At 39.8% G+C, this 19,353-nt stretch overlaps 1 protein-coding gene across 1 annotated transcript in view; it reads left to right on the top strand.

Annotated features, from left to right (window-relative positions):
• GYPC (glycophorin C (Gerbich blood group)) overlaps positions 1-18,623 on the top strand; it is a 30,630-nt gene extending 12,007 nt beyond the window's left edge. Inside the window, exons 2-3 of the mRNA XM_017825410.1 lie at positions 15,531-15,581; positions 17,901-18,623. Of these exons, the coding sequence (XP_017680899.1) occupies positions 15,531-15,581; positions 17,901-18,097 (248 nt within the window). The 3' untranslated portion in view covers positions 18,098-18,623. The remainder of the gene's footprint in view (positions 1-15,530; positions 15,582-17,900) is intronic.
• The last annotated feature ends 730 nt before the right edge of the window (positions 18,624-19,353 follow it).

The raw sequence follows: 19,353 nt of genomic DNA, 5'->3' as shown, positions 1-19,353 counted from the left end.
AGAGGCTAGTAGCAGAGCAGATGGGAGCACAATTTCCACATTGCTGCTTCCACGGTGCTGTTTTTAAGTGACCTGAGTACTGAATAGCTGAATAAATCTCCCTCCCTCTCAAACATGGTGCAGCCCCAGGGCCCTGCAGGGCCTGGCAGCTTCTGGAAATGGCCAGAGAGAGTAAAATAAGCTACTCCCTTTGAAGGTCTGGATGCCTATTTTTGTTAGATGCGAAACGGCAGCAGTCATCAGTGGGGAGAGGGAAGCACATGTTCTGTAATTAATTCCAGAGAAGAGGGGTGTTTTTTCCCCCTTGAATGAGAAAAAGAGGCTTGGAAACTGGAACATGTAGCACATGCCATTTTCCACCTAAGTGATTTCCTTCACAGCTCTCACCTGAGAAGAAGCTCTCAAGCCCTAAGGGATCAACCCTTCCCCATCATGCCCGGCTGCCTGCAGAACAGAGCAAGGTCTGGGACTTGTGGGTGGCTGAGGGAAGTCTGCCAGGGAAAAACTTATAAATGCTGGTGTTCAACTTTGCAATTGATTTTATTTTCCACTGTTTGGCACTTCAAGGTAACAGCTTGCTGTCTGTGGACATGAGCATCCATATCCTTAAGAGGACAATTTCCTCCTGCTCCCCTGCCCCTCCTTCAGGCCCCCACTAAACATATCCTGGATGAGGGGAGATATAGCAAGAAATTCAAACTCAGTCCCTTGACAGGTGCAAAGCCACGGCATGCCAGCTGTGGTCAAGGGCCATATGTCTCTCCAGACTCCCAGGGCCACACATATCTGTCATTTCCATTCCCCATCCTTGCCAAAATATTTCCAATCCATCTTCTAAGTAATGGGATTTGGTGCCGATTTTTCCCATCCTTTGTTTCACTGCCATTGCACAATGAAGTGATGTTGTAGCATAACCACAGCTGCCTATGTGTCTTCCCTAACCCTCACCAGCTGTCTGTTAGGTTACACCATTATTAAGGAGAAGAAACTTTTCAAGGGGTCCTGCCACCTCTTCCCATCTGCTACAGAATCCATGACAAGTGATTGCCAACATGGGTTTGATCCTGATGGCTGGATTTTCTTGACTAACTAGGACTTAAAATCTTCTTCAGCTCTGTCCATGAAAGTGCAGTACAAAGCATGGAGCTATTGGTCCATCTTACCCATTACAGCCAGTAGCAGATGCTTAATGGAGAGTTAAGCACAGGGCAACCATCAAGGGATCTGAGGAATGGGAAATTCTTGAGCCAGAATTGGTAATTCAGTGTTTAAAGGGTTGCCTTGGGGTATAAAAGCTTTTGCATTTACCAGAGTTTCTCATATGAAATACTTTAACCTCCTGCTCACATCCAGGCTCGGTGCTTGGCAGGACTGAGTTTTGCCTTCCCCTCTTCTTGAATGAGCTCTTTTAAATCGTAGTTGAAGGAATTCAACCTTCAGAGCTCAGCATTATTGAGTGCACAGCTGGCAGCAGGGAGCAGGGCACTCCGCTGCCCAATTTCCCCAGGTAATCCCAGTGCCTCCAGGAGTGTGTGACCATGACTTTTATCATTTTGTCCCTTCCAACATCCACCTGTGCAGCCACTGCCCACTCCAGCAATGGTAAATGCTGTTGCCTGAAGCCAGCTATGCAACTCAGCGCAGCATAAGGGTGTCGGCAAGCCTAACCCCTGTCTGGGAATGCAGTCAGGATAGGGAATGTCGCTGCCACTCCTTCTTCCCTCCACAGGTAGCAGAGCTCCTACCTGTCAGGCAAAAATGTCCAGTGGAAGGCTTTAAGGAGATAAAGCCAGATGGCTGTGTATGTCCCTTCTTCACAAAGCATATGCATCTCCTAGGGAGCATTTCTTGCTGACTGTCTCCTAAAGGGACTCTCAAGAACACAGAAGCTAGAAAGACAAGTCTTAGAGCTTCTGCCTGTGTGTTTAACACTCATGGGAGTGGCAGGGGCACAGGGAAAGACTACCATGTCTTATAGAAATAGCCTAGTAGAGTTAGAAACACAGACATTCAGGTCTTCTGGAGGAAGGAATTAAATTTTACAGAGAAACCCTGTAAAACTGTGGGCTGTTTTATTCACTTCTTTAAGTTTTCTATTCCATCTACACAGATGGAACCAAAAAATGCAAAAGAGAAGTGGGCTTTACTCCTCTGTCTTGTAACAGATGCATGCTTGTGTCCAAGCCTTGCTGTGGCATGAAGCACAGCATAGTTCCCCCTGAAATAAAATGCAGCTCACACATATCTCAGGGTGGAACTTGGCTCTTAAACAAAATTTAATGGGAGTCTGCTCTGGCTGAACTCTACTTATGACTTCATATTTTCCAGGACTGTGCTAGTGCTGTTGGTTTGCTCATTTTTCTTTTTTTTTTTTTTTCCATTCTCCTTATACTAATAGGTGTTTCAGTGGGATAACTTGACCTTAAGACACTGTTCCAAAGCAGACCTCTCTGGTCTTGGATATGTTATGCAAGTGCTTTGAGAAATTTGCAGGCTCTCTCATGAGTGCTTGAGAAGGCAGATTTTTGCAACCTGTTAGGCAGCATCAACTGGTAAATTAAACTGGAAAACTGGAAAGCAGAGAAAGTGGACAGAGGCTATCTGTGATGTTCCTCATCCTTGCTTCTGTTATGTTTCTCATATTCATTGAATAGAATTTTTAAAACTTTCTCCATTGGCCCTACTGAGCAGCTCAGAGGTGTGAGAACCCACTTCAAAGGGAGCAGAAGCAGTTTAGTGGTGAGAGCTTTTGCAAACCCCACCTTGTATGTGTGCCACTTGGTGTTCCACGTCGTGTATTGGGACAGTGCCCTGCTTTGAGACAGAAGAGCCAGCAGTGACTGCTGCTGCTGGGCCACAAAGCCTGATCACTCCTGATTCACCTGCGGAAGAGCAGCATGCCCGTAGGAAGGCAGGTACAGGGTAACAGTTCTGCCCTAGGGTCCCTATTTTGGCAGCTGAGAAAGGGGACATATTTCTTAATGCATTTCAATGTATTCTTACACGGGGAAGACCAAGCCCAACTTTTTCCATGACCTTCTAGGGCTACTGCAGTTCAAAGGAGTCACTGGGCTGTGAATATCTGGAGTTTTCTGTTCTGCTGAGAGTACCATTGAAAAGAAACCTTCAGATTTAACCACCCGTTTTTCTCCTTATGCTTTTCTTCTTGGAGGTTTGCTTTTTCTGAGTGTAGATTTATGATGTATATCACCCACCCAAAAGAGCATTCCTGCTTTTTGCCCTCTCTGTCTGCACCTACCAAATCCCTCCCTGTTAACAGATAACTGACAGTCAGACTACTTGCTTATTGCAAATAACCTCCTACAGTATATAGTAAATATAAGTAAATAAATAAATACTAAATGGAGGAAGGGGCTTTCCTTTTAGTTTTCTTCTGGATCAACTTGGAAGGAAAATGTTTAGGAACAAGAATGTCATTTGCTGCAGAAATGTAGCAGCCAGCTCAAATCACAACAATTCACTCACAGCTTTCCTGAATGTGTATTTCATGTATTTAGGAAAGGAGCAGCCCAAAGGCTTTACAGTGAGTGATAAATAAGTTGGTCAGAGAAGTACCATAGCAAGCATTTGTTGCTATTGAAAACTACTAGACCATATTTCTTTGCTTAATGACACACATTAATCCTCCACTGAAATTTCCAGGGCTGTCCAAGCTGAATCTGGCTTTAAAGGTTAAAAATACAGTCCAAAATATAAAAATGTATCATTCTGACCAAAGAAAGAAGCTGAAAAAAGTCTCAGCAACATTCCTTTGGTTTTTATTTTGCTTTTTAAACTAAGGATGTCATCTACAAGCTTTGAAATGGTTTCAAAAACATGACTTTTTTTAATTGGTGACCAAAATATGAATAATATCCAAGTACCCACTGCTACTTCTGTTTTCAGTCCAGTTTCCTAATGAAATGAGTCTTATGTGTTCCTGCTGTCTATCTGTCTGCTTAATCGTCTGTTCATCCATCTGTCACTGCTCATCAAGAACTTCTGGATCCACTGACCAGTTCCAACCAGATTTGAAAGAGAAGCAGAAGTGCCAGAAATTATAATCATTCTCCAGGTTGTATGAAAGTCAACACTGTCTACAGAGAGCCATTTGAGTGAACAGGAACACAAAAAGGACTCCTTATTAGGAGATAAAATGAAATTAAGTTCTTTTCTAGTCAGGAATGTGGTAGCATCAAGTTTTGCCACGGTAAGTTTGCTTCCATAAACATGACTGCAATTTAACACCCAAAACACAGAGAATAAGACACCATTTAAGCACCTATAGAAGACATCCAGCCCTTCTGACCATGGCATTTTGAAAGCTCTACAAAAAAAGGCTCTCAGTACTTTATAGCAAGACTAAGCCTTCAGCACAAGCTTTGGAAAGGGATGGCTAAGAACTGCTAGCAGTAATGGTTGGGATTTATTTTCCATAATTATAGACTCTAGAAAGCTGGGCTTCTAATTTTTGCTTATTGAGATTTGCTTATTTATTAATGGGAAGGAAATTCTCACACCATACTCAAGGATTCACCACACCTCTGTTGAGTTTGAATAGATCTTCTTGCAAAAATGCATGTCAGAACAAAACAGAACAGAATAGAATGTTCCAGTTGGAAGAGATCCACAACAATCATCTAGGCCAACTGCCTACTAGTGTCCTCTCTGCAGCATCTGTGGAGACAGATGAGATCATACAAGACTCCTTTCTAGCATTCAAACATCTTGTTAGGCTGGTTATTAGCTTTGCACCTACATGTAACTTACCATTCATTTTTCGTTGGGAGAGAGGAGCATTAGTAAAAAACTGTTAATTAATCTCACAATGTAAGTCCTGTGCTGAAAAATATTCAGTATATGGTTTCAATCAAGATCCTTTCCTGCTTAGCTGTTAATGTCTTCAATATGCTATTTGTCAAACAATGCCAGACAACTGTCCAAAAATAATACACAAACAAGCCTTTTTGTATTTTTTTTCACTCTTTTTAACAACTATTGCACAATCTGTCCAGAATTGCTCAGATGAATGATAGATGGTAAAGAAGTTTTGCTAAAATTGCTCAATTCGATTCAGACAGCTTGGACTGATACATAAATGCTTTTCAAATAATAAAATGGGCTTTGTCTTTAGAGCAGATATGCAAAAGAAATCTGCATATTCATTGAAGAATCCTTGGAAAATAAGAAATGTTGTTGCCTTGAGCTACTATTTGCCTTGTAAGTTTCTAAGGTGTTTCAGTATGTTTTATTTTCTTTTTTTTAATATACTCAATATTCAAAGCATTTGGAAGATTGTTTCCACTACAGATATCTCCATTAATAATATTAACCTCGACAGTGCTCCAGGAAAGATCTCTGTGTCCCTGAAGAGCATATGCTAAACATCCTGACATTTCCACTTGCAACACATAGTAGAGAGTGCCTTAGGCAAGCACTGCTGTATGAGCTGGATGTAGCTGAATACAATTCTTATCAAATAAGTCAGTGGATGGAGCACAGAGGATTCTCATTTCCAAGAACTATCACTTGTTAGACTGCTTTGCTCTAAAATATTGGGGGTGCGAATGAGACATAGTGGAAGAAAATTGACCGTGTTGGTAAAATGATTATACTTTTCTAAGGATAGGAGCTTGGTGCTTCATTCTTTGAACTGTTACAGTAATATCTTTGTGCATGACTGCAGGCTTTCACCAGATTTCAGGTGATTTCTAGATGCCATCACCTGTAGCTTGATCATATCACCTCTAATTTAAGCACAAGGTCAAGTTTTTTCATCTCAAAATGAGAAAAAGACATTTATCAGCCTTAATATAATAACTGCCATGTTTCTATCCTAGCATGTCAGTGTTCATTACAGAATCACAGAATATGTCGAGTTGGAAAGGACCCACAAGGATCATCATGTCAAACTCCTGGCTTTGCACAGGACCATCCCCAAGAGTCACACCATGTGCCCAAGAATACTGTCCAAATGCTTCTTGGACTCTGTCAGGCTTGGTGCTGTAACCACTTCCCTGGGGAGCCTGTTCCAGTGCCCAACCACCCTCTGGGTGAAGAACCTTTTGCTAATATCCAACCTAAACCTCTCCTGACACAACTTTAGGTCATTCCCTCAGTTCCTGTCACTGGTCACCCCAGAGAAAAGATCAATGCTTGCCCCTCCTCTTCGTCTCACAAGGAAGTTGTAACTGCAATGAGATGTCCCCTTAGTCTCCTTTTCTCCAGGCTGAGCACACCAAGTGACCTCAGCCACTCCTCATACAGCTTCCCCTCGAAGCCCTTCACCATCTTTGCTGCCTGCCTTTGGACACTCTACAGTAGCTTAATATCTTTCGTTTATTGTGGTGCCCAAAACTGCACACAATATTCAAGGTGAGGCCGCACCAGTGCAGAGCAGAGCGGGACAATCCCCTCCCTTGACTGGCTGGCGATGCTTTGCCTGATGCCGCCAGGACAGGGTTGGCCCTCCTGGCTGCCAGGACACTGCTGACTCATATTCAACTTGCCATCAACCAGGACCCCAGGTCCCTTTCTGTGGCACTGCTTCCCAGCATCTCATTCCCCGGTCTGTACGTACATCCTGGGTTGCCGCATCCCAGGTGCAGAATCCAGCACTTTCCTTTGTTAAACTTCATACAATTGGTGATTGTCAAGCCCTCAAATTTGTTGAGATCTCTCTGCAGGGCCTCCCTGACTTCCAGAGAGTTGAAAGTTCCTCCCAGTTTTGTGTCATTTGCAAACTTGCTCAGTATCCTTTCCAGTCCTATGTCTAAATCATTTATGAAGATATTGAAGAGAACTGGGCCTAATATGGAGCCCTACAGAACCCCACTAGTGACAGGTCACTAGTCTGATGTCACCCCATTCACTATTACCCTCTGTGCTTGACCCATGAGCCAATTGCTCGCCCACTCCGTGATGTGTTTATCCAGCTGTGTGCTGGACATTTTGTCCAGAAGGATACTGTGAGAGACAGTATAGAAAGCTTAGAACAAGCTTTCTACCAGCAGCAGAACCAGTGAAACACTCTTGCTTTTAGATTTATGCCTCTGCCCTCTAAATCCCATCTTCTGCATACACTGGCCCCCTACCTCAGTAGCTCCCCATCAGGAGGGGAAGATCCTCTAGATCTACATGCATGATGGCTGGAAAGCATATGTTTACTGAAAAACTGACTGCTACTGCTAAACAGAGCTTTAAAATGCTGAGCCCTTGCTGCCTTTCCTTCACTGCTGGATTACTCTAGTCTACCTTTTCTCTCCAGTCTACAGTTGTCATGAAAATTGAAGCAAAATTCTTATCTTTGCCTGCTTTTCCTTTAAAACAGTTGGAGTTGAATAATGGAGTCAAAATCTGTGAAGGTTACAAGGACAGCCTGACCGATAGCAGGAACAGAAAAAAAGAATGCAAAAATGTTTAGTGTATTTGATGGAAATATTTCAAATACTAACAAATGCTTCAGACTGTCTTAGTTAAGGAAACTAACCTTAACTAATGTTTGTGTTAGTGCCAAATCCATAAGTGCTTAGTGCCATGTCCATAAAAAGGGTATGTTTCTAATGTAAACTAAACCCTAATCTTGAGAAGTTATTAAGGTCATAAAATGAAGCATAACATTGAGAAACAGAGATCACCTTATCCTCTTATGACACGGTCAAAAGGCCTGAGAGTCAGGTCTGAGGCTGGTAGACCTGTTAGTTACAAATTAAAAGCTTGTCTTGGTAAATAGTTACAAGCAGCTTAGCAGTTAAGTTGTCTTACTGTATCATATAACCATTTATGCAAGGGGTTGGGAAGGAATTATCAGGTCTTCCAAGATCTCTTGGCCTCTGGCTTTTCACTGAAAGTTTCTGGCTCGAATTTTTATGCTTATATTTCTAACACTCAAAGTTTAGGTCAGCGGGGTGTGCTGCTTTCATGCACTGTCTCTCAAGAATTACAAGTATCAGTTACAGGTTGTCAGATGGGCTTTCGCTGTGTCCGTAGTCAGGTGCTTTGATTGCCTATGATCACCTGCAACATTTGCAATGGTTAATCAATTAATCCAGGGACTCCTTTCTGTTTAGCTTTGATCTCAGTGAATGAGCAAAAGCCTGGTTTTTTTCCTTTTTGATTCAATAAAAAATGACTAGAGCTTGAAATTGTTGACTTTGGAGGAAAGTGAGACAGAAATTATTTGGCAGATTCACTGGATATTTATGTTTCTTTCAAAACCTTCCCAATTATAAAGCCCTCAAAAGCAGTACTCTGTTCTGAAGAAGAGGGAAGAGGTGGGAGGAGGAGAGACACATGCAGGAAAATGTCCTGCTCGTGGTCTGTATGTTATGGATTGATTCATACCCCCTTTGTCACTCCTTCTTCAATGAAGCAATTCCAGGTCAATTTATCTTCCCCAGCAAAATGTTGTACATGAGCTGGCTTTGATGGCTGTAGCAGAAAGATGTAAATGATGGCTTGGTTGCGTTAACATATTTCCATGGAAGAGTAAGGAACTTTTTGCAGTGATATAACTATACGCGAGGCAGACAAAACAGAACACAACTTCCAAATTCCCATATGCAGCATTTTTTGAAATAGATTAGACCTTCTTCCAGGTCCTCATACTTCATGCACCTTTGTTCTTCAGACATTGAGCAGCTTTCCAATGAGATCACAGCAAAAACCAGTCACCATACATGAGCAGCAAGTGCACTGCTGGGTGGTCCTTGGTGGCTTCCCCCATCTCATCTCTAAAGACAAGATTTCTACAGCATCCTTTTGTGAGCTTCATTGCCCCAGTGCTAGGGAGGCAGCTACTTCCTCTTGTTGCTCTCTGCTCTGAGCTTCTTCTGCCAACCCTGAAACCTTCTGACCTTTCCTGATGCTACAAGCAGAGACAGAACCATCTACACTTTTCTGGCGATTTTTTACTGTATATTTACATCTGTGTGAATACACAGGACAGAATAAATACCTGTTACCAGCTACTCTGAGCAAAGAGCTAAAGTCTCTAGTAATTGTAAAGTAATAAAAAAAAAAAAAAGGAATATGTGGTTCGAACTGTTCAAACTGAAAGGGGAAAGGGGAATTTGAGGGGACTGTCAGTTCTTTTTGGTGACAAACAGAAAAGTTTAGTTTTAAAAAAATCTGTAGGTTTTTTAGGTTATATAACCCTTTAAAACACAATTTTCTTCCCTTTTAAAATTTGATAGAATTTTTTAATTTCAAAATATAGAATATCTCTTCACTTTTAAAAGATCTATATTATTTTTTAACTGAAAATAATTTCCCAAGTTTCATTAACATTTTCTCCTTGTCCCTCTTATCATTAAGGGATATCATATGATTACTTTTTGACAAGATGACTTTTAGTGTATCTCTCCATCTCTGATCTTCCCTAAGACCCAAGGGCAATTCAGCTTCATAAAAGAAGAAGAAACTGTGTCAGCAAAGCCATTACTTCCTCAAACATTGTAAACTGTATTTTGTCTTATTTACTTTATAACATTCTAGAATGGTGAAAAAATATTTTGCTCACATTGTATACCAGAATCAAATGAGAACTGCTAAAATTGTGTGGCAATCCTAATCTAATTAAACTAATTTCATAAATGCCTTTTATCCTCATTATATCACAAAGTGTCAAAAGTCAAACAGACCTTTGTTTTATTTGAATGAAACTGTACTTTGTCTCCTCAGAATTAATGGCAAAGTACTTGCTAGCTAGGATACCAAGAGAATTGAGCCCAGTGCATTTTAATTTCATAGATATTTTTTAATCTGCATGATTTACCTTACATTTGCAACACAGTCCATTTACTTCCCCAAAAGATCATGTAGTTGTTGTTGTTATATGTCACCATTATTGTCCTTATAATAATTTAGTATACAAATGGAAGCCAAATTGTTCTGTCTCTTTTCCAGATTGACAGATGAGAAAATGTTCCTTAATTTTGAAAGAACAGCCTTGATGTGTTTCATTGTCTAATGGGAGATGGTGATGGCTTTTTCAGCAGAATATGTCAAATTGATGGGTTCAGGCTGATGACCCTTTGGGATAAGAAATGCCAGTTCTGGCAGGGCACTGAAGACTTACTGGCAAATATTAAAATAGGTAATGACTTTTTTTTTTTTTAATTCAGAAAGGCCTCACTGAGAGGCATCTGATATTGTAACACAGACCAGAGAGCAGCTTGAGCAATTAACATATTTCTAACATGAAGTTTTCAGAAGTCGGTTTGACTCATTTTTACACACGCAGTTCCAGTGAACCAGTTCTAACTCTAGCTTGTAAATTAAATCAGTGTGCTAAGGTTAATAGATTAATGATTTTCTCATGAATGCAGTGTGTTGGCAAGGCACAAACATAAACCAAAGGGCAAGAAGGACATACCACAGTTGCATAAACAATGGAGGTGTTAAGACTTCATTAGTTCTTTCATACTAAATGTGTGGTAAGAAAAGTCTTGCATCAGTGAAGACAACAGGGACACATTAAGACCTGCTTTTACAGTCAAGAGGAACAATGGCTGCAGAAGGGCATAAAAAGAACAAAAAGAGCCCTGGGAAAAGAACAGTTATAATAAATACATTTTTATATACAGAATATAAATAAAATAAAAATTGCAATAATTATAGTAAAGGTTTTTAACAAGTTCAAAAGCTTCCTGGTAGACTCTGTATAGTCCTCAATGCCCTCAAAAGTTTATAATTACTAGGAATGCCCTAGGAAGGAAATGACTGCCTTAAGGATCTCAGCCCATCATTCACATAGATTGAATGAATTTCAAGCACTTCTTATGTAATGAACAGGCACACCAAGAGAGAAAATGGGTTGCCCAAGAAAGCACTTAAAGACTTACTTGAGAGCAATTTAGCAGCCAAGGCTTTGTCTGAGATTGTAACCAAGCAGTCAGCAGTGGAGCGTCATGATGGCTGAGGTTGCAAAGACTCAAAAGCACAAGCTTGTGGGTAGGAGAATCCTGAAAGGCAGGAGCAGGGGCAGTGCTGCCTCACTGCTGTTGAGTGGCTTTGAAAACTGTGCTGTAAAAGCTGCTTATCACACACTGATATCTGTATACTCCGCTTGACAAACTCACTCCAAACTCACACCGGTATCACCCACTGCTGCATGGGAATCGCGACATAGGCTTCAATCTCAGGCTTTTCTTTCTCTACTCAACAGTACCATCTTTAGTTTGGAACTTTATCTCAGGAAATTACAGAGGCCTTGATAAGTTTGAGGTGAGGTCTATGTTATCCCATTAAATTGCCCGTGTGGATTACACAGCAGAGATTTGGTGACATCCTGCAGGATGATTCCCATGCAGTCCTGTCAAATATGCCAAATGGGATCCTTTGGCAGGTATAGTTTTCCTTTCATGCCTTTTCCATGTGTAAATCCATAACAAACAAACATATAGGTACTCAAATTTCTAACTAAAGTGCTAACTGCAAAACCTCTAAGGGTGTAAATACTGCATTTTTTTCTGGAAAACTCTTTTAGCAGGCAAAAACAATGCCCAAAAATCAGAAAGCTTGAAGCTCTCTGCAAGTTTATCCTATGTTTCACTGACAGCAGCCACCAAAGCACTTAAAAGTGCAAGCAACAGGATCTAAACTGTGAGCTTTCTATGCTGAATGGGAGAAAGCATTTGCTGAATGAACATGCCCTTTCCCATGAAGGCCCATCACCATGTAAGTTTGAATGCCTCAGCATGGTTCGGTCTCTGAAGTAGCTCACTGACAAGTCTTATAGCTTTATCAGGATTCCCATAATACTTCATGTTTTCCTAAAAGACCTGTTTCCTCGTGTCACAAAAATCATGCCAAGACCTCAGTTTTCATCTCCAAAGCACATTTGTCTTTGGTATTGCAAATAAAGGCTTGAAAGTGCTACTTAAATGAAGCTCAGATATAAAAGTAAGGGTAAATAAAAAAAAATTATTTTAAGAACCAGTGTCAGAATTTTGAACAGGAAGTGATTTATGGCTTTTAGTGGTTCAAATTTGCAATTTATAGAAGAAAATAAACTATTACAACTGCCAGAGATGTGCATAGTAAAACTGGGAGAGCACTGAACCTCCAACAAACACTTTCACTGCTGGACCTACCTCCTTCAAACAAGTTCTCCTCTGCCAAAGTGAAACAGGATAGGTTTAAATTAGGGGGGGAAAGCTACCAAAATTCACAAAATCAAGTTTGGTTGGAAAATTGCACCTAGAGGAGGCGGTCTAACAAATTTACCAACAAATTTAACAGGAAAAACTCACCACTGGCTACCTCAAAATACAAGGTAGTTGTACTGTTTTTTCACCTTTGCAGCAAAAAGCCAGAGATCTTCAATATTTAAGTCAGGAATATTCCTGGGACTTTCAGAGGCTCCTGCCTTCTCAGCAGGATGTGATTGATGAGAATAAGACAGGTAGCAATTGTTCTATTGCAAAAATTCCTTATCTGTAAATTTATGGGCAGAACTGAAATTTGACGAATTTCAGGTCATGACACAAAGATATTTCTTTCCCTTCATTCTTACTTTTAGAAACACTTTCTAACAACAGATAATTTGATTTGTATATTCTATTATTGATTTAGTCAACCCATTCTGATGGTCAGAAATTTTATGAAAAACAAGTTTTTCTATTTTTTTTTTTTATTTCTGTGTGTCATGGTAACCAGTGGCAGTAAATAACAACACTGTCTAAACACTTTCAGGACCAGATTGTAGCTGGATAAGGGCCAGTATAACAGTGAGAGGAAGCTTTGCAAGGACAATTTAGCAGCAGATAACTCAAAAGATGTCCTTGAAACAAAGGAAAATAATCAAAACAGGTGCAAGATCATCAATTGAAACACAGACCTCTGAGCACTCTGCGTGGGAAGAAGAGCAGACTAAAGAAGGTACAGGGCCAAAACCATTGCTGAGCTAGAAATTCCATCAGTATGTTTGATATGTTTTCTCCCTCAGAAAGGGAAGATTCAGTCCTATAATAATGCAGTGTGTTTCTCACATAGACTGAGTTTAGAGAGACCATGCTGAGGTTCCTGGCCAGCCATGGATTCCCTCTGGACAGCGACTGCTGTCTCACTCCCGGTCAAGGAAGAGATTCTCATTTCATCACACATGCCTTGCATGTTCCTCAGTCATGTTTCATGAAGGGTGATACTGCCTGAATCTTGAACAACACTGATACTTTTCACCCTTGCTTATCGATCTTGTGATACTGCCATGAATCACATAGCTATTTTTGGACAAAGTGAAATTTCAGAGACTGTGAGACAGGGATTAACAGTGTCTCTGTCTTCTCCATCATCATTGCTCCTAAACTGATCTGGGGAGCAGACCTTGGAAACATCTGGCCACTGGTGGTAGCTACAATGTTCTGGCACTCTGGATGATGAAGCAAAATGTTGTCTGAGAGGACAGCAAGCCTTTTTTGTGGTCAAAAAGGCTCCTACTACATAGGAGTAGTCAGATCCTTGTGCTTGCAGTAAAAGGAGAACTGTGTCGAGTGAAGCCACATCTCAGTGTTTGCTAGTTACTGAATGGCACAGCATTGTGAGGTTAACAGACCAGTGCCAGGTACAATAGTTTAAGACAAGTCCAGGACTTTTTTGCAAACTTAAAAAGCACAGTATGGAAATGAAAACTTTTTTGCAAAGTGATGATACTGTAATCCATTATCAAAAAGCACTGTGGTAGAAAGTACTAGAGATAAGGCACCTGCTTGTTATCTGAGTCTGAGAGGCACCTGGGAATGCCAGGTAAGAGCAGGGAGTTACTCATAAACCTTTTTATAAATAAAGGGATGCTAATTTGATCTGGAATTAATGTTTGGAAGCAAGTTGTGTAGCTAGGGAAGCACTTGAGAATTCACACCTTCAAGTATTTGATTGCTGTAGAGGAGCCTGGGTTTTTGGCATGCAGCATATATTTGGTGTGTAAAGAAATACTGAGCAGTATGACCTTGAGGCAATTAATCTCTTCTGAGGCACATGGATTTTGAATGAACATAGACATAATTAGAGTTTTTAAATTACACAAGGCATGCTTGCTCTTTCCATCAATGTATAGATGGAAGAAAGTGTGGGAAGGATCTCCAGGGGAGAGAAAAGCACTCCTACTTTCTAGAAAAAGCATCTCCCAGGTTTGGGAAGAGCTGGATCCTTTGAATCTCAGCTCTCCTCATTTTGTTGCAAACTGATATTACAGTCTGGTCATGAGTAAGGAGAAAACTGTTAATACTATCTTAACCTGAATCATACATATAGAGAGAGCCAGATATCAGCCATAGTGCCACTGTTGAGTTTATAGAAGGATTTGGAATTAGTTTTTTACCTTTTCCAGAGAACTTCTCTACCTACTGCATTTACCAAAGGCAAATAAAAAGGAGTTCTCACATAAAGGTGTTTCTCTGGTTTGAAAACTAGTATAATTTAGAATTATATAACTGGTACAAAACTAAACAAAGAAATTAGTGTCCTGTCATAAACTTAGAGTGGAAAAACTCCAGGAGCTCATCATACCCTCAGATATCCACATAATTCAGGACTATGTGGGCTGATACTAGCGGCATGAAATAAGGAGCTAAAAATAATTCTGAATTGTACCCTGATCAATTAAGTTAGTGAATAAATGCTTGTCTGCATGTTTTTACTTTTACTTAAGGTCTGTATCAAACAATAAGGAGAGAAATATCCTCACTAGTTTTTGGAATATTTTTTCATCTCCCCTTTAAATAGCTTCAGCTTTTTAGATGTTTTGGGTATTCTTAGTAAGTGCTATAATTAAGACTAATTCAAATTCTAACCCTTCTTTCAGAAGCTTACATTTCAGACCAGTTTCTTACTTTTCAAAAAGACATGGTCAGGTACTTCTCTTTTGCATTTCAATTATAAAGTTTTCGGGTTTTTTTATAAATTATAATCCAGCAAAGATCATAATTTGATTTATCAGCAGTGAGTTCAGACTTACTCTAAGTGGGGACTGTTTCATACCACACGTAACAGGCTTGCCTTGATTCCAAATATAAGCTTAAAAGAAAACAAATGGTAAGTTTTAAAACAGGATATTGCAGATAGATAAATACTAATTGAAATCAATACAGCCAGATTAATTTGAATCAAATTGAGATCCAGACCATACTCTGAAGAGCCATAAATGGGAAAATAAATAGACATCAACTTTTTTTTTCCCCAAAACTACCTTTCTGAGAGTAATCACAATGCCTAAATGCTCTTAATTTAATCATTCACTAGAGGATGTTACAGGTAAGTGCTCATAATAAACAGTAGGTGTTTCCCTGAGGGCCATGATAGTTTGCATAATGTGCTAGCTATTTATTTTCCAGTGTAATGGTGACAGAAAACTGTTACAGTACAGCTAACTCTAATGTGAAATTTCATAAATATCTTTTGCTAACTAGAGATCTTAAGTTCTGAGTTTCACAGGATAAAACAATACAGCACCATCACTACAGTCACTGCTGCTACATATGATTCAATTCCTTTTTTTTAATTAACTTTTGTATGTTCTATTCTATTTATAGATGGAGACATTGAGATCCCCACAGCTGGAGCAGATGTGGCTGTTATTGGAGGTAAGTAGCAGACCATACTAAGCAGCACCATAAGAATTAAAACAGCGGGTTGGTTGCATTTTGCAAAACCTCTGCTTTGCTGACAAGACAACAGGAGTGGCCCAATTAGAGTTAATTAGGCCAGTGGGAAATCTGCTCCCAGAGGGGCTATTGGCAAGATAACAAGATGAGATAATGAACATAAACCATATACTGAGCAGTACCAATCCCATCCATTCTCCTTTTTAGGACAAAATACCTAGCAGTCCAATAGCAAAGTCAGTGTCTGGTACCCTTCATTATTCACTGGGTCAAGCTTGTCCTTTAATACCGAACTGATGTAGCACCTTTGATTTGAGCAATGTTAGCTCATAGCAGCTGACCCTTTATTGTTACAGAATTCACCGCTGTATATTTCCCGGTGTTCCATTAAAGCTCTCTCATGCATTTAAACTAAATACAGTTGTCAGAATAAATGAGGAAGGCTATGGTCATGGAGAGAACCTGTCTTTTTATTTTTATTCTGTTTGTTCATTTCCATGCTAACACACTAATTTCAGTCATTCACAAGGGGCTATACCAATCATTAGTGCAAATTGGTGAGGTTCTGCTATATTTCCCTCAGGTCCCATCTCCGGTAACTTTAATTTCAGCTTTCTATGAACAAGTAGCAGGTAAATTGATTTGTACTTAGTCCCTTAGGCTTATTAATATTGTGCTACATCTAAAGCCTATTAGAGCCTCTTGTGTCAAGGGATACCGGTGAGGTCCTAAAAACTGATGAAGCCCACACCGCAACCGTGATATTATTGCAAACCCAAATTTCTTTGTATAAACAATTTTATTTCTGCTAGGAGTAACTTCAGTTTTCAGAACAGGCACCATGAAATCTGAGGGATAACATTAAGGCATATATTTTAAGGCAGAATTATAATCTTTATTTTCCCTGCTAACATTCTGTCTATTCCCATGCTTTTATGCCAATAGCGTATGCCCACTCAGTTTACAGATGCTGATAAATATGAAGCCCCTGCCACATATCTGGAATATAGGATACAGAAAGAGATACTGTCTACCTACCCTTCATTGTCTCTGCAGAGTAGTAGGCACTTCCAGTGAGCAATTCATCTGACAAAATGAAGGTACTCCATTCTAGAAAAGGAATGACCACATACACACACACTCCCACACCCTCCACTGACAGCAGAGGAAGCCTTAGGAATGTCCTGTTCTGGTTGTTTTTGTTGTGCATTTCTTTGATGTTTGATTTACTCCTGGAGTAATGAATATAGAATCAGCTCAGTATCATGTACAGAATCATAGCTGAAACGTTAAAAAGCACATCCTAGATGCATGCAAAAAGTGTTTAAAAATGATAAAAGCCACATAAGTTGAATAAACTTCAAAATACTTCATTTATTTTCAGGATTTTTAAGCAAATAATTTGATCTAGGAGGAAGGGAAGAGAGTTTGTAGGCTTTTTAACAATAGACTTGTCAGGGATGCCTCTCTTTTATGGAGTTCTACCTTTCGCAGTAGCAAAGGAGCTTGATTTTCTTTTCTTCACTAGGAGTGCTTCCATTCACCATTTAGTCCCATGCACATTTGAGTTACCTCTAGAAACTTTTGTCCAGTAAACACATTGCTGTAATTAGCCTTAGTCCAGGAGACAGGAAAGATGCATCCAGAATCCCTTCCTTCTCCCAGATGTCACTTGTACATTTGTTACAATCAGACTTTCCTAATTAGAGCACAGAATGAAATGGCAGCTTGCAAATACAGAGCAGTACCAGTCACACAACTCCTCCTATTTGTTGAATGTCTCCTCAGAATACTCAGTGCCCTGAACATCTCCTGAAATTGAGGACACATGAGAAGCCAGGGTCGGGTTTTCTGCAAGACACACACACCCCCCCAGGGTATATGTTCCCAGAAGGATGAAAGAAACCTATTGGTTTTCCTTTATGTTGTCTTATTTCTCCTCATTTTGTAATGAACTTTTAGCTGCCATGTGTTCGATCAAATTGATTTGAAAGAGACCTAGTGAGAATTTGTCCTGTATTCCTGCAGCATCTATATCCCCTTTTTTTCCCTTTTTTTTTTTTTTTTTAATGTCAGGTTGTTCTGACTCTGGCCACTGCAACATGCAAACACTTATGATGCATGAACCAATCCNTTTTTTTTTTTTTTTTTAATGTCAGGTTGTTCTGACTCTGGCCACTGCAACATGCAAACACTTATGATGCATGAACCAATCCGATCCAAGTTGTGATGTCTGGCTGTGAGATACTTCTCATATTTTATTACCGGTGACACATTTAACAGATCTCTTTCCTCTAGGTGTGATTGCTGCAGTGGTATTTGTCCTCATTTGCCTGCTGGTGGTGATGGTTCGGTACATGTACAGACACAAGGGCACCTACCACACCAATGAGGCAAAAGGAACTGAGTTTGCCGAAAGCGCAGATGCCGCTTTGAAAAATGACCCTGCTCTCCAGGAAGCAGTGGATGAGAGCAAAAAGGAATATTTCATCTGAGAGGCAAGGATTTCCATGGAGGCTTCCCCTAGGGAATCAATGAGAAATGTTACATCAACAGAAGTGCTAAGAGATGGATAATAGGAGGATACAGGCAAGCATCCTAATTGAAAAATATCTCTTTGCTTTTTTTGTCACTGGGTTGTTTCTTTTTCTATACCAGTGAAGAACTCTAAATGCCAGATACTTGCCTGTTGATTTTATTAGCAACACAGCTGGTCACAGTTGAAATCAATATCAGATAAGAAAAAACAAAATCTCAGTATGAGTGATACACCAAAAACAGATAAAGATAGCAAATGTCAAGCCTTGACATTTGGTGAAAGTAGCAGATGCCAAAGGAAAACATCCTCTTAGAGTTAATGATGCATCCTATGCTGATATGATACAGAACTACCTGAAGTTCAATTTCAAATGGTAACAAAACAAACATTCAATTAGATAAAGCTGATGCAGCTGGAAAAAAAATAAATCTGTAGCCCAGGTATCTCCCCCCACCCCCTTAAATGTGCATTTTTATTTGCACAGGGGAGTTTGTTTTGTTTGTTTGGGGATTTACACTGGGATTTTTTTAAAATTTTTTAAATTTTATATATATAAAAATCAAAGACACTTCAAAGAAATAAAACTGTTGGAAAACATGGAAAAGGTAAGAATAAAGGATTTATTTCTGGCTTTCTCTGCATGGCAGCTTGAGAACTGCAAAGTATTGGAATTTCCAAGGTAGTATATAATAGCCAGTAGACTTACAAATATGATTCCAGTTAGTTGGTAGGTTCTCTGCATACATGCATAGATATTAAAAGGTAAAGCCTCCTGGTTTGAGCAGGCCTTTTGAAACAATGGAGCTCGGCTACATTTTTTCATGTAAGATATTTTTGCCTGAGTATTTATTTATTTATTTTTAATTTGAAAATTCTCTTGAATGCAAACCAACAGGATTTTGGATTTTTGCAGGGAGAGGAATTCAGTTCTAGTGCAGATACCAGTAAGTGTCTAAGAAATTCAACCATATGACTGCCACTATAAAGAAGCTTTTTCATCTGCATCCCACTGATTTCTCCCTCTGTATGGCTTCTGTATATCCTTTGCATTGTGCTAGACAAGAGAATTACACTGACCATTGATGCTTTATTATAAATAAATAAATATACCAGTCATGGTGGTCACATGAAAAGACCTTATTCCTCACCTAAGAATCAATGGTGATGAGTTTTTTATCCCAGTAAGTTGGCTTCCTAATTGAAGCCCATAAT

The sequence above is a fragment of the Lepidothrix coronata genome, unplaced genomic scaffold, assembly GCF_001604755.1.
Source record: "Lepidothrix coronata isolate B3197 unplaced genomic scaffold, Lepidothrix_coronata-1.0 Scaffold118, whole genome shotgun sequence".
NCBI lineage: Eukaryota > Metazoa > Chordata > Aves > Passeriformes > Pipridae > Lepidothrix > Lepidothrix coronata.
The sequence above is the reverse complement of the archived record's forward strand: the minus strand, read 5'-3'. Positions and strand labels throughout refer to the sequence as shown.